The 25979-nt window shown below is 38.2% G+C and overlaps 1 protein-coding gene across 2 annotated transcripts in view; it reads left to right on the plus strand.

Moving 5' to 3' along the window:
• The window catches only part of luzp1 (leucine zipper protein 1), a 55180-nt gene extending 29257 nt beyond the window's left edge, over positions 1-25923 (plus strand). For both annotated transcript variants that reach the window (XM_079632244.1, XM_079632243.1), the window contains 3 exons: positions 7809-10992; positions 20820-21004; positions 21163-25923. In XM_079632244.1, coding sequence (XP_079488370.1) covers positions 8041-10992; positions 20820-20978 — 3111 coding nt within the window. In that variant the 5' untranslated portion in view covers positions 7809-8040 and the 3' untranslated portion in view covers positions 20979-21004; positions 21163-25923. The remainder of the gene's footprint in view (positions 1-7808; positions 10993-20819; positions 21005-21162) is intronic.
• The last annotated feature ends 56 nt before the right edge of the window (positions 25924-25979 follow it).

The following is a 25979-nucleotide window of genomic DNA, read 5'->3' on the forward strand; positions in this document are numbered from 1 at the left end:
CAGCAGGTTGTGATGGCTGACGATATAAGTGATTCACAGATTTTTGCATCTGAAATTGAAATGTGTTGTAAGAATAAGAGAAAGTGAGACACACCAAAGCTTGAACTCATTACTTTATAGCTTCATTGCTGAACAGGGAAGGAACAGTGGCGCCGGGTTTAAAGGAAGTCACTCACAAAGGGTTTAGATGGACTCTGAGACCGTATACACACTAACAAACCATTTCCTCCTCAAAACTCACACACATTGTGAATATGTTAACTGATTTTACACTAGCAATGAACTTTTGGTTATCTGGATGTCAAAGAAATAATGAAATACATTCCAGGAATGCTGATGCATCCTTTTCAGAGTGTGTTAGTAAAGAGGAGTCGGTTATTACTTATTAGTGCTGTAGAGCTGTAAACGCGCATAACAAACAAGATAATAAAGAAACACATCACCACCACCATCATCAGCAGTCTCTAGAAATCTCTCTGTGGACAATAACCTTTGATCTTTGACTCAGGAATACTGAACTGTCTAAGGATTGTTTAGTTTTGCATTGTTGGCATAACATGTTCTTGTACCTTATTCAAAATGATCTCGCACTTTCCATGTGCTTGTATGCGTGGCATTAAACTATGCCAAATTTTGTGGCACTTTTGTTTGTCTGTACTTTGTCCAGGTGGTTTGCCATGATATTTGAGGCAGTGTAAACTGTCAGAAGGTATTTTAGTCATACATGTTAGTGGATTATGGCTTACAACGCAGATGAGATCTAGGTCTTTTATAACTGTAAGAGTTAGGTAGTTCTTCTTTAGTATTTCCTGCTGTGCTGTAATCCCAAAGCAGCAAAAGCAGGTCACCTAAACTGAGCAGATGCTTGATTTCTGTGTCATCCAGATTGAGACTGAAGTGCTCGAATTCACGTTGAATATAGACGAGGGTTTCAAAGTTTGAGGATTGTTTTTTACGATTTTGAAAGTTTTATGCTTGCCAAGTCTGCATTTATTTAAAAACAGTAACATTGTGAAATATTATTACAATCGCAATGAGATGTTTTCTATTTTTAATATATTTTAAAATATAATTTATTCCAGAGATAATCTTTTATTTCTTCTTCTTTTTTTAAAATCTTAGACGACAAACTTTTGAACCGCGGTGTACGGTATCTTAAAATTTGTTCGATTTGTTTGTGACTTTTTTTATAAGATTAGCTTGGAGAATTCCTGTCTTAACAGTCCCGCTTCATCACAGCCTCACCTTTAAATCTTACGTCATTGTTACACTTGTTTGCTAAGCACAAAGAAATCCTCACTTTTCTATTTCATTGAATGATTTGATCATCACTGTACCATCACATTTATTCACTCATTCAAGTAGTTTGGAAAAACAGAAAGTGGTATAAAGCGCATGTGAAAAAGGCATTATAATTGTCATATTACAGTTGTTCAATTTCCAGGTGAGTGATTTATGACTGTTTTTCAACAGGTTTTACTTCATGACATAGATTTCATATTTGAGATTTATTGTTTATTGTACAACAGTGAACAAAAATGCCCTTACAATCAATCATTGATATTCCTTTTTTTTTAAAGCAAATATATATATATATATATATATATATATATATATATATATATATATATATATATATATATATATATATATATAATGCATTAATGAATACAAGTTATTAAATTTTTTTTTTTAAATAACCTGTGTGTGTATATATGAAAAAAGGTATATTAATGAGTGATTGTAAGGCCATTTTTGTTCACTGTTGTACAATAAACAATAAATCTCAAATATGAAATCTAGGTCATGAAGTAAAACCTGTCGAAAAACAGTCATAAATCACTCACCTGGAAATTGAACAACTGTAATATGACAATTATAATGCCTTTTTCACACGCGCTTTATACCACTTTCTGTTTTTCCAAACTACTTGAATGAGTGAATAAATGTAATGGTACAGTCATGATCAAATCATTCAATGAAATAGAAATGTGAGGATTTCTTTGTGCTTAGCAAACAAGTGTAACAATGACGTACGATTTAAAAAGAGAAAGATTTGTTTAATTCCAGAAGTTTTGTTCATGTTTGATTGGAAACACAACCTTAACCTAATCTTAACTATGCACAAATATATAGTTAGTTGCGTTTAGTTATTAGCATTTTTCCTCACTGTCCATAGTCCTATCAGAACAGGCCCGTTTTTAGGTCATAACCTATCAGTTGAGAACCAATAGTTAATGATATAACAGACATTGTTTCATTTAGTTCCTTTCCTTTCCTGTCTGCACTGCCAAAACTAATAATGAGAAACAATTAATCTCTCTCTGATGTCATAATGTTTTTCAAACAGACAGACCTTCTCTTACAGCTGTTATATGGCACCGAAACGTGTTATACAGACTCACACAGAGTTTTGTAGCCCTTTGGATGATTGTAAATGTCAATTATGCACAGTTTTCAGTAATGCGTCTGCTGTGTTCAATCTGCTGACCCTGAGGACAAATGCTTTGCAGTTTAGCTTCGCATCTTTAAATATACTGACACAGCATGCAGCGCTTCAGATACCCAGTGAAATTTTGTATCCCTGCTTTATAGGGACCTAAACTGGTATTCTCAGAAATGCACACATAATCAAAACACAATTGCAAACATACACACAGCGAGCGAGCGAGTCTAGACCTCTCTCGAAATCTCCACAGAAACTCAAATAACAGCATACATTCTGTTCAAGTACCTGCGTTTATAACAAACATGTGTGGCGGATCTCTCTCTTGCTCTCTCCATTCTTTCCTGTTTGTTAAGTGCGTATATTGGGCTGAAAACATCTCTGGAGTTGTGATTTGTTTGTGTCTGCTGGGGTCAGTGACCTGCGTGATGGATTTGTCTCTTTACTAAATCAAAACTGACGTGTAAATGTTTGCTTGCTGTAACTCAAGAGGTATAAACCTCAAAATACCAAGGTAAATAACTATGATTTTTTTTGAGTGTTTGTTGTTTAACGTATTTGTCGCTGTTGTCCAGGAGATGGAGAGTGTGTCTGTGATGTTGTTCCTGAATCTTGCAGAGAGAAGAGTTGAGAAAGATGCAAGAAAGACGCAAAAAGATTTGCCTGTTAAAGAGGAGTAGCGCGACTATTTAACATACTATTCCTTTGCGCCATTTAATTTGCAGTAATGTCAAAAAGATTTTTTAACCAGTTTGGAATAACACTTTCATGCATATGTGGTCACAGCTGTGATGTTGCTAAACCACGAGCTGCTTTGTTTTGCAAATCATTTAGCTAATAATTCAATTTGAATTTAATTTGTCTCAAGCCTGGTTTCCATTACAGATTTGCGCAAAACTTTAGCAATTTTTTCTAAATGGTGAAGACTAATTGTGAAGTGACGATTGAAAAACCTCCATTAACCGATGTTATGCGACTGAAATGTAAAATGTAATTTTCGTGATAATCCATTCCAAAAATCATGGCAAAGAATGTTGGTAGGTTTATGTATATTGCAGCCACCGCACTAGTCATTATTTTTCATCGAAGGAGACGTAGGTGAGTTATCCAATTATTAATGGCAAGGAAAGCCCCTTATTCTTAGGACTATCTGGAAACGCAGCTTCATTTAGGCTGGAATTTCCTCATTACAGTTGCTAACAGTAGTTAATATATATATATATGATTTGAACTTTCAAATTTCAGTCTGCATTAGCAGAATTTATGGGAAAAAAAGTAACTAAAGTTACACATTACCAATGTATGTCTTTTTATAACAAAATGTAAAAACCAAGTAGTCTTTGAAAGAAAGAAAGAAAGAAAGAAAGAAAGAAAGAAAGAAAGAAAGAAAGAAAGAAAGAAAGAAAGAAAGAAAGAAAGAAAGAAAGAAAGAAAGAAAGAAAGAAAGAAAGAAAGAAAGAAAGAAAGAGAAATTTTCAAGCAAAACTTAAAGTACGGTAGTAGCTTGTTGGACTTAAAAATATAAAAAAAATCAACAGATATATTGTTTAAGATTTACGTTTTTTATTTTTATTTTATTTTATTTTTTTTACTTTTTGGTTGTCTGATTTCAGTAAAACCTTTTAATATGTTAAGTTAATGTGATGAACCACACTTGGTTATTCTGACATTCAGAGAAAAATGTCTCGAGTTAGATCTGAGAAAAGCTCTAGCATCACTTGTTTAGAGATGCCACTTCGTTAAATATGTTTTTATCTGAAGCAGCATTAAGCTATTTTTCAAGTGTGTCTTAAATGTCCACATACTTTTTGAGCTGACTGTATATTTATATTCACTAAGTTTATATTTTAAAGGGTTTGTTTGCTTATATTGATTTGTGTTTTCCTTCTGCCTGTGGGTGCTTAAAGGAGGCCTGTTTTCTTTTTTTAATCTTTAACTCTTGTGAAAGTCCAAACAAATCTGAATTCAGCATGTCTTTATTTTAAACACTAGGCTGTTCTTTTCTCACCAGAGTCTTTTTGTAGAAATGCTGTCTGCTCGGCCGTTCAGACGTACAGCCCCACTAAAACATCAGACTTCCTGTCCTTACTTTGCCATTTTTCCAAACGCGGTGAAGAGAGCGAGAAGAAAATGACATGACTGCACAGGAAACAACAAACTGAACATTATAGGCTGGTTTTTGCTTTCATGGAAAAATGTAAAAAATTGCTGCTTCAAGCTTCAGGTTGCCACTATTTTGTGGCTTGTCAGTTTTTGCCAGAACTGCACGAGTTCAGAGAAGGCCAAACACACTCTCATCATCTCTTTCTCTCCGTCGCTCTCTCTTTTTAATTCAGTGTGCTTTCTTCGCATTACTTAACCATACAATATTAACAAATCATTCAATCAGTACAGGATCAGGTACGATTTAATGTTCACACATAAGACTGATGTGCAGCAACAAAGCAACCGGGAGTCATTCATATTTTTTATGAATTAGTCATTTCAGGTGTCTGGTGTTAAAAGTTTAATTAGATGAGCGATGATGTTATGCAATGACTGGCATAAAAAGGGAAGACATTGGACCACACGTGATTCGTCTCCTTTTAGATACTTGACATAATGGAAAGATTCATGTGATTATATGTAAATAATTTCACTATTCTATGCATTTTGTTTCTGCACACCTACAGAAACAGACTGCTGCAATTTATATACAATTCATTTTTCATTTTTAGATGCAAAATATTTTATTCCCTGTCAAAATATAAAAATTTTTTTTTACAATGATTGTTATTTCTTATTTTTCTCTTGTATTTGTCTCAGTTAGGATAGTGTGACTTTAAACCTCACATTGCAGTGATCAAATAGTTTTTAATCTGGAAGCCATGTTCGTAAAACGTGATCTCCCTCTGTCTCTCGGGTGGTTGTGATTGGCATATTTTCTGGGGTTGAGGGATTATCAAGGGATGTTTATAAAGAATAAAGAGCTTCAGGCTGGCCAACCAAACTGATGTCAAGTGCAGGGGAAAGTCTTTTTCCCCCTTTCCTCTGGGGGAAGAGAATGTTCGTGAGGCCGACGGATTGCTTAGCGTGGCTTGGACTAATGATATGGTGCATGATTGCATGTGTGGTGCTCTTAAGAAAGAGAGTGTGTGTGAGAGACTAGAAGCTAAGAAGCAAGGGGGAAAAAGTACTTTCTTTGCTTTCAGGTACTTTACCGTGCCATTTGTTTCTGTTATGTTTTTCCTTATGGGTCTGTTTCATTTCTTTCTCACCACTATAGTTGTCTCAAGAGAAATGTGAAGAGTTTTACGTGCCTTTGTTCAGATGAAATTGTACTTGTCATGCAAAATGTCTTCTCATGTATTCTAGCTTGAGCCCCTAAAGACATTGCATGATGAGACAAAATGTTGTGCTTCTAGTTTGACCCTCATTCTTTGGTGCAAGGCAAACTTACCCAGAAACCAAATTCACACTATCAATCAAGCCCAGTTATTGATCCTCTATAAAGTTATTTCCATATGAATTTCCTCAAGATTTTTTGATTTGGTGAAATCCAGTTTGTTTGTTTGGTTGCAAGGGGTATTGAGTGTCTTATTACCCACCTTTAGATTTCCAAATGTGAAAGGACCGTGTCATTTTCTTGACATGTTTTTAAATTCTTCAACAAATGTTTTCTTGTCCCCACACTCAATTTCACCCTCTCATTATTTTATTTTTTTACAAAAGATTCTGTATTTGTAAAAAAAAATCTGTATTTTCAAAATGTGCATCTTGTCTTTTAGATCCTTAGCTTTTAGGGTATCTGTGATAACTGCCTCTGTCACACTTTCATTGTCCCCTATACTGATCTCAGTGTCATTAATTACATAGTTAGAAATGGCCAAAAGTTAAGTCATAAACTTAACCCATACTGTGGATGCACATTAGATTTAACCATCACTGCAATGCATAACTCCCTGTTTAGACGGCTTGATTGATTGATTAATAATGAGAACAATTTTCAAGCATAACCAAACTTTAAGTGATACAAACATGCAGGTTACAGTTGCATATCTACAAATGTGTTTTTAGGTCATGTCAAAAAAAATTATATAATAGGCTATGCTTCTGTATAACATTGCTTAAAGAGACATACGAGATAATATTGCAGAAAATTGCAAATATTGCTAATTATTTGCAGCCTATATGGATTGAACACTTGAGGGGCAGTATGAAATCAGACCATGAGACCTATGTTGTAGATCCATTCTGTGCAAGTTTGTTTGGATGTATCGTTGAATAGTTATCCTTAGAGATAGACTTTATAAATGTGAAATGTTAGTGTATATAATGTTTCTCTTGTGTATATGTGAATCATTGTGTACTTTAACCTGACCTTAGAAACCCCTTCACTGAGGGATCTTGCTAGAGTGATTATGAATGTCATGCGTCATGGAAATCTGCCTTAGATGTGCTGGATCTCCATCCTGCTTGGCTGGTATATTTACTGGATGACTCGTTTCCTTTCTAAAACCTGAAGTAACGCTGCCTGCCTCTCACACCATAAAATTATGGGATTATGAAAGTATTATAACAGAATTCCTGCAATCCACACACAGCAGCTCATTCATTTGGGCCCGGCTCCATGTTGGTGGGCCTGCCAGTCGAACGGTCATGTTGAAATGCACTTTAGATTAAGTTGTATAAAATGCTCTAGTACCTCTGGACCTGCTGTTACTATGTGGGCTTTCATTGTATTTAGTGGAATATTTAATAAGGCTTGGGGTGTCACCCACACAACTGACAGCTATCAAGACATTCTGCATCAAGTCTTAATAAGAGTCATTTGAGTCATCATGAAATTTTGATTGGTAGATTAAAATTATAAGTTGTAAATTAGTGAGAGACAGTGGCTCATAGCGTAATTTTTTTTATTTGAGGAGGCACTGCTTGTAGACTACTTATAGTGTGCGTTGCTCTGGCCAGAACTGTCTTGGCGCGTAAAACATTCTAAATCTTGTTCAGCATCCTGAGGATGTGATTGAGAGTGGCTGTCACTATGAATGTTGCCATAGAGACAGGCACATGGACAGAGGCCAATATCAGTGAGTTGTGCTGCTGTCAGCAAAAGTGCAGCAAGAAATCGATGCTGAAATTATCATAGGTTGTGATGAGGGCAAACAAAACAGTGGATGTTCCTTTGTCCTTTACCATCCTTTTCCCCTTTTTGAGGTCTTCCTTTGATTATTGTCCTAATCTAATCCAATCATTGAATTCATTTGAAATCTGTAAACACAATTTGGGGAATTACATATACTTCTCATTCTTTTTTTGTGATTAAATCTATCTTTAATTATTAGGCACTCACACTTTGTGTTTCTTTCTTTTTGTCTTGCAGGTGATCAAAACTCACTACGATCACTAGGGATAGTGGAGACAAGGCGTAAATAAATAAAAATATCCAAAACTTCCCCCTAAAGGTAAAAGGAAGACAAAGGGACCTGAACTTCGAATCTTCGATTTCTTCTTAAGAGTCCTAGAGCCACTTAGGAAACACCACCATACAAATGTGTACCCCTCTATCAAGCAATCATAAAGACCTCACAGTAGATTAGTATCAGAAAGAAAAAATGACAGACACATCAAATCGCCATCTGAGGCACAAGTTGCAGAGCTTAGGACGACGTCTGGATGAGCTTGAAGAGGCCAGAGGAAAACTGCAGAAAGCTGAAGATGAACTTCTTGACATTCAGGACAAAATCATTCAGGCTGAGGGGAGTAATTCCTCACTGCTCGCCGATGTGGAGACAATGCGGAAGAGATTGCTCAAAATTGAAGGCAAAGATGAAGAGGTCAGAAAAGCGGAGGATCTTTGTCGTGACGTTAGGGAGAAACTAGATCAGGAGGAGAAACTTACCAAGGATCTTAAAGTGGAGATTGAGCGTCTTCAGCGCAGAATGTCTGAACTTGAAAAGCTTGAAGAGGCTTTTGGTAAAAGCAAGTCGGACTGTACCCAGTTGTGCCTTAGTCTCAATGAGGAGAAAAACCTGACCAAAAAGCTTGCAGTAGAGCTTGATGCCTTGAAGACACGTGTAAAGGAAGTGGACACCTCTGAAGCTCGACTAGACAGGGCAGAAAAATCCCTTACAGCAGAGATGGAGAAACTAAAGAGTCTCACTCAGACATTTGTGAATGAACGCAAACGACTTCTGGAAAGGCAGAGAGAGGATGAGAAAATCATACTCAAGCTGACAGAGAAGCTTGAACGTCAGAAAAACAAACTAGGCACAGCAGACCACAGCCAATTTGACTCTAGAGATCTTCGAATTGAGGATGAGTTCTCAACAGGCCTTACATGCAAACTGGCCAGGAAGAAGAGTTTTGAATACTTAAAGCATTCAGATGACCTAGATTTGAGAAATGAGTCAGAGAATGAAAAAAATAGCTTGGAGGGACAGGAAGACAATAAGGTAAAAGACCTCAGTCAGGAAGTGGAAAGATTGAAAAATCGTTTGAAGCAGATGGAGTTAGTGGAGGAGGACTTGAAGAACGTGGAATCCAAGAATGCTGAACTGATAGATAAGTACCAGCAGGAGAGAAACCGTAGTCAAGCTCTCCATGACCAGGTTGAGCAGATGAAACTGCAGCTCAATGGTTGCAGCAATAGTAATGGAAACTCTGCAATTAGCAGCATTACAAAGGCCCTGGAGAATGGCAAGGCGGAAAATGAGGAGATTAATGTACGAGGAGGCTTCAGACAGGACACACCTAAATTCATAAATAGGAGTCCTGCTGCTTCCGAACCAGTCATCTCCAAGTACAAAAGCAGAGAAGCATCTCCTCAGCAGAGGCGAGAAACTAAATTGAGGAACAAAGACCTTTGTCACTCCACAGAATGCTCCCCAAAGACTGTACGAAGGACTCTTAGTCCAGCACATAATGTCAGGAAAGGTTTAAAGACTGGTGCTTCCAGTGCTGTGTCTGACAATGAGACAAAAGATGGCAAGAAAGAAAAAAAATGTGGAAGTGGCTCATCAAGTGCTCTCAGTGAAAGCAAGAAAACGTCAGTCCTTAGTCGCTATCCTCCAGCTGCTAATGACCAAAAGCCTTGGAAGCCATCGGTCAAGCAAAATGACAGTGATAGCAAGAGGAATCAAGCGGGAAAGTTGTCCAGGTACCCTGGAAGTGACAATGAATCCAACACTTCAGATGGGGCAGTCTTAATATCAGCCAGGGCTGCTATCATTGCTTCATCTGAAAAAGGACTAAATGAACCTGAGAGTTTAGATCAGGATGCTTCTGCAATGTTGAGTCTGTCCAAGGCAAACGGTTCCTATACTGCTTACAAGTCTCAAGTATCACCATCTGTTCTGAGTGATCACGGTTCTGATGGTCACTCCTCAGCCTCTGAAACAGAATCCACTGGCTCCAGGCGATCGGCAGGTGAGCAAAGTGACCCCCTGATATCAAGTACAAGTGGAAGTACATCATCAAAGTACACCAGATACTCACGACTGCAAGGATCCTACTCTGGTGGTTCATCAAAGGGCCCCTTTGGTGAGGAGCAACATAGCCCTCTTACAGTAGAAGGGGATACCCAAGAGACTATGCATACTACCTCAGGTATTGCGATCCGCAGGGTATGCAGCCCTCGTGAAGCTCTCCGGTCAAAAGCTGTCATCAAGCAAGCCATTGTTGAGATTGACAGGAAGGAAGTGATGTCAGGGGGAATCACTGAGCCTTTAACTACCAGTGGAAAGCCCAAGATCTCCACTAAGCCAGTATTGACTAGCAAGATGACCAGCAGTATCACCTTCTATCCTAATGACCCAAGCTCCTCTCGAACAAGCAGTCGGAGTAGTAGTTTGTCAAGCGAGCCCCCTTCCAAGGAAAGGCACACTTCCACTAGTAATATTGTCATCGGCCCCAGCAGTGAGCATAGGGGTAGCATCTCTATACCTTATGAAATATCCATACCTAAGAGTGAGATCACTCTGTGTCAAAGTGAGACTGATGCAGACCTCTCTGAACCTCCCAGTTACCTTGAGACAGCTCCCGTGGAGGCAGCCCTCCTATCTCAAAGCAGCTTCAGCCTCCAGTCTTCAGATGCTTCAGACTTTAATAATGACATTGAGTCTGGGTTTGAGAGCAGCAGTAGCAGCACCACTGTGACCAGTTGGAGAAGCCACCGTCAAAACCACCACTCATATGATGACAGTTTGCCAGAAATGAGAAACATCACTGTCAGGAGCACTTGGAGGAGCCGTGGGGCAGCTTCTGTAGATGAATCTGCTCGACCAATAAGGCAAGATGGCTCAGAGGATGAGAGTGAGGCTGCAACCACCTGGAGAGCATATAGGGCAACTACAGTGTTGGACACTCCATCAAACACTAGCACTGTTGCTAACTTTGGAGGTAAACCAAGCCCAGCCGAGGTATACATGCGTAGGATCAACAATGCAGCAGCGTCTATCCCTGAACAAGGACGAAGGAACAAGAAGACTCCTTCACCAGAGAGGGCTATTGCACATGAGCCTGTCAGTGCCCAGCAACTTCAACCAAGAGGCCGTAAACAACCCATGGTGAGTACTGACTTTTTACCTTTTGGCCATAACTAATAATGTAGATTCCAGAAGTGTACTGTAAGTGGTTTGTTCTGTCCACCAATGGTTTTTCACTGTGAGCGCCATGAGATCAGTGAAATCTTAAGATAAAGATAAATGGGAGCATAAAATATGCTTATTAGGGGTGCAACGGATCGAAAAACTCACGGTTCGGATCGTTTCTCGGATCAGAGTCACGGATCGGATCATTTTTCGGATCAGAAAAAAAAAAAAAAAAAGACAAGACAAATAAACAAGTTTTGTTTTTTTGTTTATTAACACTTTTTTGAATTATTAAATTCAAATATATAACGCGGATATATATATATGTTTTAACGCGGCTCAAGCACTTTCAGCATGTGTTTAAAGCCCTCGTTTTGCACAACCGAATATGGCCTCATATCTGCAGCTATAAACACACCGATAGCGTTTGTGATGGCTAAAGCAGCCTCAACAAGGGGCTGCTTTAATGCCGCGGTGATAAGCGGTTGTTGTGCAGCCTTCGTTTTCACTCCCGTCAGTGAAACACCGGGGTGATGTCGCTTCAAATGCGTGGCCATGCTAGATGTGTCTCCACTGTCATATGGCTTTCTTGTGCCACAGTGCCTACACGCCGTCACGGTTTTATCCACTAACCTCTTTCCTTCATCATTGTATTTGACAGGGAAGCCAAAATGCTCCCATACAGGGGATTTAAACGACGCGGGGCGTTCAAGCTCCTCCGTTCCTCCGCTCGCCATGACCACGGTGTGTGTGGACTGAACATGCACACAACTTCTTTTTTTTTCACAAATCAATCCGCGGATCACATGTGTGCCGAACCGAAGATATTGATCCGAACGGATCACGGATCAATGATGATCCGTTGCACCCCTAATGCTTATGCAAAGTATCTGCTCATTCAGATCCAATCTTGTATGTTTGTTCTATTTGTAGTTTGTTTTGTCCTTTAAAGCTACACTGTGTCATTTTTTTAAGTTGTTTCTTAGTAAAAAAAACACTTTGTTCTTTCAAAATTATATGTGCTCATTGGGGGCGGAACGGTACACAGAAATCACGGTTCGGTTCATACCTCGGTTCAGACGAGTTCGGTACAATGGAGGGAAAAGCAAAACAAAAATGCAGAAGGCACATTTTTTTTTATGCATGCCTCAGTCTGTACCACCTAATGTCATACAGTCTCTCCCCTGAGATAGCTGCAACAGCCTGCCCAGAAGTGTGTAAAGTAAGATGTAAACAGTCAACAATAAGTACCCCACATCATCTCCAGATTCCATCTGTAACTTTTAAACAAAATAAGACAATCAGCCATAAAACTGAAAATACAGCATTTCTTATTTACCGGTATGTGCGGACGCACAAGCACGAAGGAGCACGCGGCAAAAATGTCATCATTGCGGTGTGGGCGGTCGTGCGCGTTGGGTGCGCAAGGCCATATTTTGCGTGGCGGTGTGCAGTGCACGGCTTTTTTTGTAACAGTGCTCGCGGCTCCGCATCCGAGATGCACGACTTCGAGCCGAATCTGGCCGAGCATGTACATCTCACAGCTCACACCCAGTTCTTGCGTCTAAATTAGTTGCTTACATTAACAAAATGAGCCTACAATAGCAGACATAAGCCCTTTAAAGGTAGGGTAGGTCAGAATTGTCTAAAAAAAACTTTGATTCAAATTTGTTTAAACTGTCTTTATATACCAATGCATAATTAAAATGTAAGTACTCTGATAAAAAGAGTATAAAAATCGAGTGACTCTAGACCGTTTAATCTTCATTAAACACAGCTCATTAATTCCATTCACTCCCACCTAAAAACGGGAGCGCGACTGCGCGCACGTGGGCAGAGCCAGTAATAACGGCGGTAGTCATGGCGACGTCGAGTGACAGTCGCGCAAGCCAATGCTGTGATTCGTCCCGAATGGAAATAATGAGCTGTTTAATGAAGATTAAACGGTCTAGAGTCACTCGATTTTTATACTCTTTTTATCAGAGTACTTACATTTTAATTATGCATTGATATATATAGAAAGTTTAATCAAATTTGGTAAAAAGTGTTTATATAAATCCTACCTACCCTACCTTTAAATAAAAATAAATGGCCATGTTTTTATAAAAAGGTTCACAAAACTAAATTAAAATGTTTAGTAAATATGTAACGTTAATTTAGTTGTAGGTTATGTTCTCATATCCATTTTTTTTTTCTAATGTCACATGGGATAATCTGGTTTACTGCTTTACACGATTCTTTTTTAGTTTGGTTTTGGTGTACTAAAGTGTTGTACTAAAATAAACATTCACGAATGTACCTTACTTCTTCTCGCCGCTGATTCCTGATGGTTTAGAGGACAATTACACAGTCGCACCCTGTCGTTTCAAAGAATAGTACACCGGCGAGCGCGAAGTAAATGCCTCGTCCATTTGGGGAGGCGCGCGCAGTCATCGGAGGCTCGCGCTGCGGAGGCAGGCGAAAGTATAAACAAACCTAGCTTAAGGCGGGGCTACAGATTAGGTGTCCAAAGAACCCGCGTATCTAACAGTAGTTCTGCATTACATTCATTAATTTGAACGCAAGTTTTATTTATTTTTATACCGTGTATTCTCCGTGTAAATTCATGCACCGAACCGTGACACCCGTACCGTTTCGGTTCAATACGAATACATGTACCGTTCCACCCCTAGTGTTCATTAATGTATAATTACTTCTACCAACTAATCAAGTATTCTCGTAAGCGTAGAATCTGCTATTTATAATACATACGGGTGAGCTACTCGAATGGCGGAAGCCATGTTGCGCCTCCATCTTGAAAATACATTAGCCAAAGAGGGACATACCTGGAAATTCAAGCTTCACCTTTCACGTTTTTACACTCAGTGGCACCGTGACGAATGCGAGGGAGAGATTACTCGCGACTGCCGGCAGATTTGAAATAATACGGCCACTGTAGGAGTTAAAACGGCCTCAGAATGGGATGGGCTAGAAAGTAAAGTACAAACTAATATTCAGTTGGTAGTCATATACAATTTCAACGCTAGATGGGAGTAATTCCTACACAGTGTAGCTTTAAGTTCTGTGTACTTGTTGTCCTGCCACCTGTTAATGATCTTTCTGTGCACATATTTGGTGCCACCAAATATGTGCACAGACTAATATTAATATTTGATTAATATTAATACAAAGATTAATATTTCTTAGCCATGGAATTTAACACATTGGTTTCACTTTATTTTGATAGTCCACCTTAGACATTCTACTAACTATAATAACAGTTAGGTTACTTGACATGTAGTTGAAAAGTTACTTAGAGTATTAGTGGACTGTAGTAGACTGGTAGGTTAGGGTTCGGGTTAGGAGAATAAGTTGACTTGTAGTTGCCATGTTACTTATAGTCAGTAAAATGTATGTTAGGGGACCAACAAAACAAAGTGTTAGCAAATATTAAGCAGACAGTCTAGTAATACTCTAATGAGAGTCAGTTGCCATGTAGTTGCGAAGTTACTTCTAGTTAGTAGAATGTCTAAAGTGGACTATCGAAATAAAGTGTTACCAACACATTTGTTTCTAAAAGTTTTGTTTGATTTGGAAGTCTTCCTTGTAATCCTCTGCACCTGGAAGAAGGTGAAGTGGACAGATATTTTGTAAGGATGAAGTATTTTTAGATCATTCTCCATCTGCTGAAAGAGAAAAATAGGCCCTTGAGGTATCTCTCTCTTCTGTTTTCTTGATATTGAATCCGTACTGGGAAACGGTGCTTTTCAGTTGTTGTGGCCTGAGCAGTTTTTGTGTTTTGTGTCTGTCATCAGTCATTTCAATACATTGTCTTGCATGTACTTAAAAAGCTAAATCGTGAAGAGACAAACTAGATACAGCCGACTCACAAATGAATGACGTAGTAGTACACTACAGGTTTTTTATATTTGTATAAATAAAACAGTTTTTTACTATTAAGAGTGTAGTATTAGATATTGATACAGTACATGTGAGAAGGGTGTTAAAAGCTAATGACAAACAGGTCAGAGATCATGCTTTTGTTTTTAGAAAAGCTGTTAGTCAGGTCAACTGGCAGTTTTTGTCTCAACAGCTAAACCAATTTGAGTCTGGCGTCACCCCAGCAGTCAAAACAAGACAGCGAAAGCCGACCCTTTTCACCAGCTTTCACTCTTTTTCACTTACTGAGAATACAAGTAAGAGAATAGAGCTGCCCCTATCAGAGCACCAATTACCATCATCCTCTCATTAAGCATCTCAAACAGCCCAGCCTTCAAATTTACCCACAAAGATCTAATTAAATCACTGAGATAGCCCTCAAACATGGCCCCCTCCTGGCACACGACTTCAAATACTGCCCCTTCATTCTCCCTCTCTTTCTGGTTTCTCACGTTCTATTTCATGCCATGTTTGTTTTCTTTGTCTATTGTTCTGATGGATGGCAAATGTCTGATAATTTATCTGAGAAAGCTGAATGATTTATGCACAAGTGAATTCTAGCACTTGCATAAGCAGAGGTCAGATCATTTGTCTTACTCCCTTCTCTCTATCACCCAAGGTTAGTTTTCTTTGTACTACAGATGGTTCTTCATGCTGTCATTGCAGCTGTAAGTTAATATACTGCTATTGTGATCACATTCACTCTTATTTTTCTCTGTTGGGGATTCTCCAACATTAATCTTTTATCTTTTTTCATCTTTAAAGCATCTTTCCATCTGTAGAGGGGATGTGATTTGTACCATAAACCTTTAAACCTTCTTTACAAATACATTTAAATTGGAAAAAATAAAAAGTTGGTTCCAGAGAGTAAAGAGATATGTATGGATGTTTCTTCCACTATGAGCATTTTTGGGCTTAAAAAACACTCCTAGTAGTTTAATTTTCTATACACTTTCTTTACAGAAGAATTCTGTAATTTCAGTCCTTTTTCTGAATGACTCAATTTCATGAACATTTTAGGTTAACATTTTTAGAAAAAAAAAATAGTCTAATTTCATAGCTAGAATTGTTATGTAAATATACAACTGAATAATATTTTCAAACGTTTTTGCATAATTTGACATCTTTTTTTTTTTTTTTTGGAAATGACAACTGATTAAGCCGTAATTTGTGTTAAGCGTTGCAGTTTTTTTTAACTTACAAATATTGAAATTATTAATCCTTATTTCACTTGTTTAGGTAATTATTATTTAAAAATGTAATATTTTTTATAATGAATTATCATAGTTTTAGTATATTGAAAGTCTGGGTTTGAGATGAGGCTAAAACAATAAAATCTATACAGTACATAAAATAAACATAAAATAAATGAATGCCCTTTTTGAAGAAGCACCCACATATTCTCAGTCGAACAGGCTTCAACAACTGATTGAAAGCAAACTTCATCCATTCCCACTCAATATGGAGTCCATTAGGAAGGATTTATCTAATCAACCATGGTCAGGCATGCATTCAGCTTTATCTGCAACTCACGTGATTTCTTCCCCCCCCCCCCCCCCCCCCCCCCCCCCCCTGAATTTAGACTAATCTCAATAAATACCTCACTCAGGGTTATCACAATGATTGTGACACAAACACATACAACATGATCAATATTTAAATGAAGAAACCATTTAAACTTAGAATTTGGTCTGCTTTTCAGTTGCTCTTAGATTATTATGAGTTACATTGTAAAACTAGTACCGTAAACGGAACGTATCATATAGCATCATTCCTTTTTATCTCTGCGTTCTCTACAGTGGAATAGCTTGACCATGGGTGTCTTTATTTAAACCTTCAGACAGATTTCCAGACTGTCTTATACAAGATCAATACCACAGTGATTTGAGGAGATTCAATCCGTCCATCAATGATGCGGTGTCGTTGTGCTGACAGAGGCAGAGGTTTTGTCTGCGCCATAATTAATGAAGGCACATGTTCAGGATTGTCCTCGAAGATCAAGGTCATCTGTTTCATGTCTCTGATACAAAGCCTATGTGAGTCAAATATATGTGCTGAAGTCATTAATACTCCTGCTGCGAGGAGAGCTGTATAAAGTAAAGTAATCCCGTTCAGCCAGATGTCATGTTATGTTTAGAGCTGGAATGACTTTTCATCCGTGCTTAGAAAATTACACAAATCTGGAGTGATTTATGGAGGAATTTTGATCACAGGTTGAAGGTTTATTCTGTATTTTATTTTATATAAAAAAATAATGCTTTTGCAGGCAACCATTAGCTTACTAGCTAACTAATGTAGAGTACTGAAAGTGATCTGCCGTACAGATATAATAGCACTTTGCTTAATGGCACCTGTGTTGTGTGATTTAAAATCTTTTAAAAGCTTGTCTGGAAAAAGTCACATTGTAAATTTGAGGGCTGAATTTGTGATCCCTTTTATGTTCTTTCACTTTGAGTGTGCTTTTATCTTGTTAAATGTCTCTTAATGAGAAGACGCTTCCAACCTAGTAAAGGAAAAAAAAGTGCATTAGCACTACAAATAATGTTATTAATTTTTATTAATTTGTAGTGTTCCTAAAAATGCATACACCTTACAAGAGTACAAGTAATGTAATGTGGCAATACTATACATTAAGTATTAGAAAGTAATATCATAGTACTTTAATATACAGTATGCCATGGTATTGAAATGATAATGTGAATCAAGGTATTCTTTTAAACAAGCAAGCAAGCAACTTTGTTTATATAGCACATTCTCAAACAAGAGACATTGCCCAAAGTGCTTTACAAAAATGATGACATTAAAATCATAACATAAAACAAACATAACTTATTAAAAAACGTATTTATTTTCTTTAGCTTTTTAATAAGACTTAAAAGTGTCAATTGATGGAGCTGACCACATGGAATCGGAGACTATTCCAGAGTTTGGGACCTAACAAGGAAAAAGCACAATCTCCTTTTGATTTTAAATGACAGCGATGGACCTTTAAAAGCTGTTGATCTGAGGACTTGAGAACCTGAGGAGAGTAGGGAATAATAAGATCACTGATGTGGGGGGCAAGGCCTGATAGGGCCTTGAAGACAAACAGGGGAACTTTTAAAATTAATCCTGAAATTAACAGGAAGCCAATGTAAGGATTGCTGTACATATGCAGCATTTTGCACTAACTGTAGGCGGACTAGCATAGTCTGGGGGAGACTAATATATATAAAGAATTACAATAGTCAATCTTTGATGAGATAAAAGAGTGAACCACAATTTCCAAATCTTTACTGGATAGAAAATGCTTTACTTTAGCAATTGATCTCAGGTTAAAAAAGCTACCTTTAACAACAGCACCAATCTGTTTATTAAAATTTAGTGAGGAGTCCTTAATTACCCCTAAACTCTTTACACGATCTTAAATCTTTTAGGACAAGGAACATAAATGATCCTTGTATAGGTGGTATAGGTGAGACGGGAGAACCTACTGTCAAAACCTCAGTTCTACTATTTTTAATTGGAGAAAGTTGCTAGAAAGCCATAGTTTAATGTCACTGTAACATTCCTGTACTTTGTCCAGTGAACCGGATTTATCTAAACTCACAGGAAAATAAAACCGGAGATCGTAACAGTGGTACGCAATACTATACTTCCGAAAAATAGTGCTTAGAGGAAGATACAGAGAGAACCGCAACGGTCCCAAAATCGACTCCTGAGAAACACCACAAACTAAAGGGGCCAATGTGGAAGAAAAGTCTCCCAGATTCACATCAACTGTCCTGTCTTTTAAATATGAGGCAAACCACTGAAGGGCTGTACCCTGGACACCAACCCAACACTCAACAAAACGGTTGAGAAGAATCTCATGGTCAATCGTATTGAAGGCAGCGCTTGGATCTAATAAAACTAGAACAACGTGATCCTGAGTCCAACGATAATAAAATATCATTAGTGACCTTGAGCAATGCAGATTCTGTGCTGTTCCCCTTTAAGTATCTTGTAAATCCCATAATTACATTTTTGGTACTTTTTATTGTATTTTTTTATTTAACCAATTAGTGTATTTCTTGATAAACTAACTACTTACTAATCATTTTAGTATCAAAAAATAAAAAATAAAGTTAAGTAAACCGTAGTTTAACTCAACTTACATAACTTCAGACTTACATAAACACATACTTGAATCAAATGAAACACACTGGTAATAAAATAGTGGAATTTATTGAATTAGCTTTTATTAAAAGCTTTCCAGAATGTCTTGTAACCGGCCTCAGTACCAATATGAGGGAGAACAACTCATAAGTAGAACATGAATACATAAAGTCTTGACCTGTGTCAGACACTTTTTTTTTTTTTTTTTTGCCGTTTCAGCACAATCACAACTATTCTCATAATGTCTTTTAAAATTCATGTAACATGGGACTTACATGGAACCCATTCCATAATGACATCTTTCTTTAAGATTGTGCTTTGGTCGTTTCCACCCGTTGCCCCTTCCTGAGTGACACGGGAAGTTGCAAGGTTGCGCCTGCCCATTTGGCAACTGATGCATCGTAACTGGTTTCCTGTACACCCACCTCTCGTATCCCAGCAGGCCTCAAGCCCTATTATGGACAATTAGCATCTGTCTGCAGCGTACGAAATTCCACAGCAGTGTGTGGCATATCCTGCTGCCTCATTTGGGAACTTTTTATAACTGACGTCATAAACCATTTGGTTGGCTGTGTAAAGTCTCCACCTTCATGGTAAAGAAAAGAGACAAAAGCCGTTCTATATTGGGACTTGTTCTGCGGTCTGTGCAATTTCTCTCCTCTGACGTGTCCTATAAGAGTGGTCTGTACAAAAATTATGTATTTTTATAGTTCTGCCAGAATGGACCATAATAATATTTTTTGGAACCCAGCAAATTTACATGAAATACACATTTCCCCACAGACATTGAATACCTTGAAATATAAGAGAATTTTAAAAATCTGATTTTCCTGCCTGGACAATTTGTGGAAATTAATGTTAAAAATTCATGGATAACGTCCTGGCCATTTCTATTGTAAATACTTTATTATTATGAAGCACAAAGTAAGTCATTGGTCATTATTATTATTATGAATATTAGAATATTATGCAAGAATATTTTTTTTCTGCCCTAATATCTTTAAGTAGGTTCAACCTGTAATGGTGGTTTTTATATTTCACATGCTCTTAACACATTAATGCACCATCAAGAGATAATAAAAAATGTTGAGGGTGCTTTCACATCTGTAGTTCGGTTCATTTGGTCCGGACCAAGGGCGAAAAATTATTCTTTGTAGCATTTTTTTTCAGGCGTTTTGGTTCCTTTCACACCACACTGATTGCTTTTAGCTGCCATGCTAAAAGTGAAACTGTCAACAAACATTAGTCCTCATCCGATAATGCACAGCGCAGCTGACTACGGCAGCTGGTTTAGTCCAAAAATGCGCAGTCCTTTGACAATTGGGTCTGTTCGAGGTCGGATCACGTTCTCACCACAAACGAACTGCTCCAGAGTTTGTTTGAAAGCGCACCGAGACACGCTTGTTTGGTCCGCTTTTGGTGCGCACCCGAGTGCGATTTGCTGCATTCACACATGCCCAAATGAACCGCACGAAGGGGGACAATGAACTCAAGTGCGATTCAACTGAATGAAAGTGCATTTCATTTGCTTTAAATTCCTGTCACATTTTCCCATTCAAATAAGGGAATCATATTGCGTATAATAGATCAAATAATCATGGTCAGGCAATTATGTGATTGTAACAGGTCTTCACCATAACAGAATTTGGTGGATATATAGAAGAGCACTATATAAGTGGAAAGTTTAGAGTCTATTGAAATCATTAGTATACTGTATCACATAAGTTGTATGTTTGTTCTCTTCCCAGTCAGCAGATGATGGAGAACCTGTTCCGTCCTCATGGCGAAGGCAGCCCACAGGTGACGTGGACCCGTACGATAGGCCTGGGAGTCGTGGAGCTTGGTCTAGCAGAAACCGCACAGCCGATGGAAGCCGGTCGTGGTCAAACCGACATCTGGAAAATTGATCCCAATTGCCCACATTTCCAACTAGGTATGTGTCTTCTTATAGCCATATTCAGTTAAACTTATCAAAAGCTAGAGACCATAGAGGATTCTGGGTTATACTTAATTAAAGCAAGCTAGAAGCTAATTACTCGAATGTTAATGAGTCCTGACCTAAAGTGTCCTTGTGTGTTTTTATTACCTCAGTTCTTACATCTCAAAGCAGCCCCTGTGTGCAAGGAATGAAGCTCATCCCATCTCTTCAGTTACACCATGTCTTAATAGACCCATCAGCTGATCAGATTTCCAGGTAGACCCTCAAAAGACCCCTGGGAACCTTGTCATACTCATACATCAACCTGTATGAATTCACCATCTACCAACTGTCGCTTTGGGAACGGAAGTCACATGGTCCCACAACGATGAATCCTCTTCTGCTCCTCGTAGTGTATTAAAGTCGTCAGACATGACAAGGGAGAGGTGCAGACATGTGACTGCCTTGATGTTGGGAATATGTGAGTTGGGTAATTGATCAGAATTTTGAAAACCCCACACAGACCTTTCTGATGCCACAGGTCTTGAACTCTGTGTTCACGGCTTCCCAATTAGTTCTACAATCTCACAAGTTTTTTTTTTTTAGTTCATTGGGATTATTGCACACAGCTTAAATACATTGATTATCCAGGCGATCACACGTAGGTGTAAACATATTTTTTGTCCTTTGTCTTAGGAGCCATTAGTGTCAGCCACATTCTTGGAGTACATGCTAAGGCCAACATTCTTCATTATACATTGATGTACATATGCCCAGTTGTCCACATTTATTTGATCTCATTTGTAATTTGCTCCTTGAATCTGATCATGTCAATTTATTCTGTTACTAGTTTGTCAGTTTCCTTCATCTTCTATTTAACTGGATTTGACGATCTCACAACCAGCATTGCGAATGCACAGGGCCACCAACACTAAACGTTTTTAAGAAAAGCTGGGAAATGCATCTGCATGTTGACCTTTCCCCATCTCAGTAGCTCTGAAGGGATGCTGGCTTTGGATTCCAAACCACTGGAGAAGAATCCGATCACTTAGAGCTCATCTCGATGTGACCTTGTCCATCTGGGTAGCTAACCGGGATTAACCCAAATTATGGACATTTATAGAGGATTTTCAGAGCCGACTCTTTACAGCTGCTCTACTCTACTCGCTAACTTTGCACAGAAAGACAATGACTCGAACTCTCTTTGTGTCACAGAAAACCAGCGTTTGGGATTCTGCTGGTCCGAGTCAGTGTAATAAACCCCTAGACGGGTTGTGTTTTCATGTTATTTCAGCCATAGAGCTTGTTGAGCCTTGAGGGTGGCTAGCATGACACCACAGATGATCCAGAATGCTTCAGTTAGGAATGCCTATGCCTGGATAAATGGCCTCACCATCGAAAACATCGGAATGCATATCACTTTGTCCTCGTGTGGTTAGAACTTGTTGAACTATAATTGAATAGAGCTGCTGCAGTTAAAATGTTGTGTACTGTTTCTATTAGGTTTTAAACTCCAGTTCAGTGCCACCAACAATATATTTTCTTATTCCGGCTCCGATTCCTTTTGTCCTTGTACACTACTCTTAAGTGTCTGTGTATTAATATCTCTCTTATCCAATAAGATCCAATCGGACGATGACGACAAAGGGTCAATTATCCATCAGTCACTGGAATGTGGGATGTTTTACTTTTCTGTTTGTTTTAATCTAATGCTGTATGTGTAATTTTGTTCTGGGGGTTGATGTTCAGGCGTCTCACTCGGTTATTACAGATTTAAAAAGATCCACACCTCACCATCACGGTCAGTTTTGCTTTGTTCTGGTTTCCAGTGCTTCTGTGTCCTGAATAGTTATTCATCCCTTTGACTTGGGCTGGATGGAGTCTTTGAAACAAAAGTGGAAATTTCTGTTTGTCTATCAATTTATCTTTTTTATTTAAGTCATTCTAATGAATTTGTAATTGCACTTAAATCATTAAAACAGCCTTACAAAAGGAAGAAAACAGTCTAGATCTTTCTGGAAATAAGTTATTTCGAATGTATAAATAATGTTCTCAGCTTTGGTTGTCTCTGAAATAGAGAGACTACACATGATTGATGTGGCTTAACAGCAAAAAGTATTGCTTGCACCACATTTCACTAAATAATATTGCCAACCAACTTAAAACTCATTTCATTTTCTACACCAAGCTGCCCATACAAAATTTATATGTATATGTTTTAATGTTTTATTAAAGTTTTTCAATAACTCATTTGACTTCGTGCTGAAGTTTGGCTTTGTACTTCTCAAATTTGCCCTACTTAATTCTGCACAGTAAAAACAAACGTTTGTCTTTCCAAATGAATATCCCAGACTTCACCTCTACTTCCTGTTCAGGGGTCTTGGGCTAAAGCGAACACGCTGGCTCCTGTATCTCATGCCCTTGCTTTCTCAGAATACCCTAGTGCCCTGGGCTGCTGTAATCCAAGCTGCCGGTCCCTAAAGCAATTTTATTGGTTGGCTAAAGCAGCGGCGGCAGCAGGCCTGATATACGGTCCCTGGGTTGGTTGCAGGTCGGAGGTCAGCGCTGCATTTGATGGCCTTATAACTTCTAAGGAAGGAAGTGGGACCAGCTGGCAGCAAATACAAAATAAAAAGTGAAAGAGAAAGCAGAGTGGGTGACCGGGATGGGTGTCCATGTGTGGTACCAAGAAGAACCAGGAGGGTCAGCCAGGATTCTGTAGAGATGGAAGGTTTTAGCTGTTTCCCAACTTGCGCAAATAGTTTTAGGCATTATGAATTGTAAATCCCTTTATAATAAATTTGTGCCCACTCAAAGCTTGCAAACATGATCCTAAAACTGCAGCATGACCCAGATTGATGTGATGATATATAGTGAGTCTGTACTGGAAATACCAACAGACTACATCTCCCTTCCCAACCCCCCAGCCAGGCAAAGGTCTCACGGCTGCTCTGTGGCTTCAACGCACAACCACAGCTGTCGGAAAACGTAGATTTTATGCGCTCACAAGACAGTCCAGAGTTTCTGAAAGTTCTTTTCTTTTTTTACTTTTTTTTATAAAGAAGCCGACTGAAACCACAATTCTCAAGGAATTCTTCTTCGTTTCTCAACCCCATTTACTGATGTGTCAATGTGCCGTTCACCCTCAGAAGTCATCTAACACATGTCTCTGATTTACCTTCCTCCACTTCTGTCCTTAGCTCTCTGTGGAAATAATCGGCGCGAGATTTGGTTACACATCTCAGAACGGATCAAAGGTTATATAGTTTCACATATTGTTCGTCTAAAAAAACTAAATCATGAAAATACGTCTTCCTACATCAAGATTTTCCCCTCACTTTTATGGACATTTTAGCAAGCCAAACTTAACCTAGCCATGACACCAGTCAGGAAGCATTACCATGTCTAGCTTCTGACAGTTGGTGATGACTCAGAATGTTTTTTAATCATTTTTAGTGGCAATTTTCTAAGCCTTATTGAGAAAAGTAGTTGTAATTATTGTATAAAATCCATTTCTAAGCAATAAAGTAAAATTGGCTTTGACATGTTGTGCCTGCATTATAAGCTGGCATTGGCCAAAAATGTGTCATGAAATATCAAACTCCAGAATCTGCACTTAACCAGCACTTAAATTACTCATTTACCCCTTTCCTTAACATTATAGACTTCATTTTCTAATATGCCAGTTTTTCCCCTTTTCTTTTTTAAATCACTCCCCAATTAAGTGAATGTACAGCCATCAAAGATGTGTAAATATGTACGTGTGTTTTGTGCACTGGCCAGAATGACAGAATAATTTCACCTGCAGCAGTGAGACAGCTCTTGTATTGTTCTGGGTGGAGAGATAGACTGTCCACATTATTTGTATAGATTGCAAAGTGTTTTAGTTTCATTTGTGTCATTCTTTTTTTTTTCCTGTAAGGCCAAGTGTTATATATTTCAGTTGACACAATGTGCCAAAAATCATTCCAAGGTATTTTTGTAGTTTACATGGAAACAAATGGCTTAAAAGCAATTATGAAATTAAAAGGGTAAATATTTCTTGTTGACGAGCTTTTCCTTCTGTTATCTACCTTTTTTCCAAACTACAATCAGATAGTTTTATTTAAAAGCATCTTGTAATTTTGTAAAGTGGGCCATCTTTAAGATATGTTAAGATTTGTACCCCCTTTCTCATTTTTATTGTGTAGATGTGTACCTTATTGGGCTCCTGGAGAGTGTTTTTTTTTTATTTTGAATTTCAATCATGTTTTATTCATAATTTGTATCAACTATTAAAGTTAGACTCAGTTAAAAGTGTTAATTAACCAGCTTTTCAAACGTTGGCAACTTGTGCTTTTTTCTATCATTCTAAGAGAAGTTTCTGGGTGAAGTGTTTATTAAATGTAAGATGGATATGTTGAGCCAGGGGCTCAGTATGGTTCAGTTCTGTACTGTTCTCATCTTTTATTAACTGCTCAGACTGTGGGTTTCCCTTCTGTTCATTCAGGGTTCATTCATCTCCTGTGCTGTATTAAAAGCGCTGCCAAAGACAGATTTCAGGCCTTAACACATGCCACACACAGCAACTGAATTTAAGTTCACTGATACTTGCTTACACTGCACATTTAAATACAGGCCTGCATAGTTAAATAAGGGAGACATGGTGTTTTTCTGATAAAGCAGTGTTTGTGAATAGCTGTCAAGCAGATGTTGGTAGTGAACCTGCGGTGAGGACACAGGTGAACATGGTCATTGTATTCAACCATAACACACACATGTCAGCAATAACACACACTATGTTTCAGGCTTACACCTTTGTACTGCAATATGTGTGCATGTATTAGCATTGTGCATGGAGCTAGACATCTCTTTAGGCTGAACTGCAGACTGTGTATTCCAGCTAATATAATAAAAAAAGCAACTTGTTTGTAACAGGTTTGGCTTTGTGTGTTAATCTACTGGTTTATTAAATTGTATTTTTCCAGTTCATTTGTTTGCAGTTGATTAC

Source organism: Phoxinus phoxinus (assembly GCF_949152265.1).
Source record: "Phoxinus phoxinus genome assembly, chromosome: 13".
Lineage (NCBI taxonomy): Eukaryota > Metazoa > Chordata > Actinopteri > Cypriniformes > Leuciscidae > Phoxinus > Phoxinus phoxinus.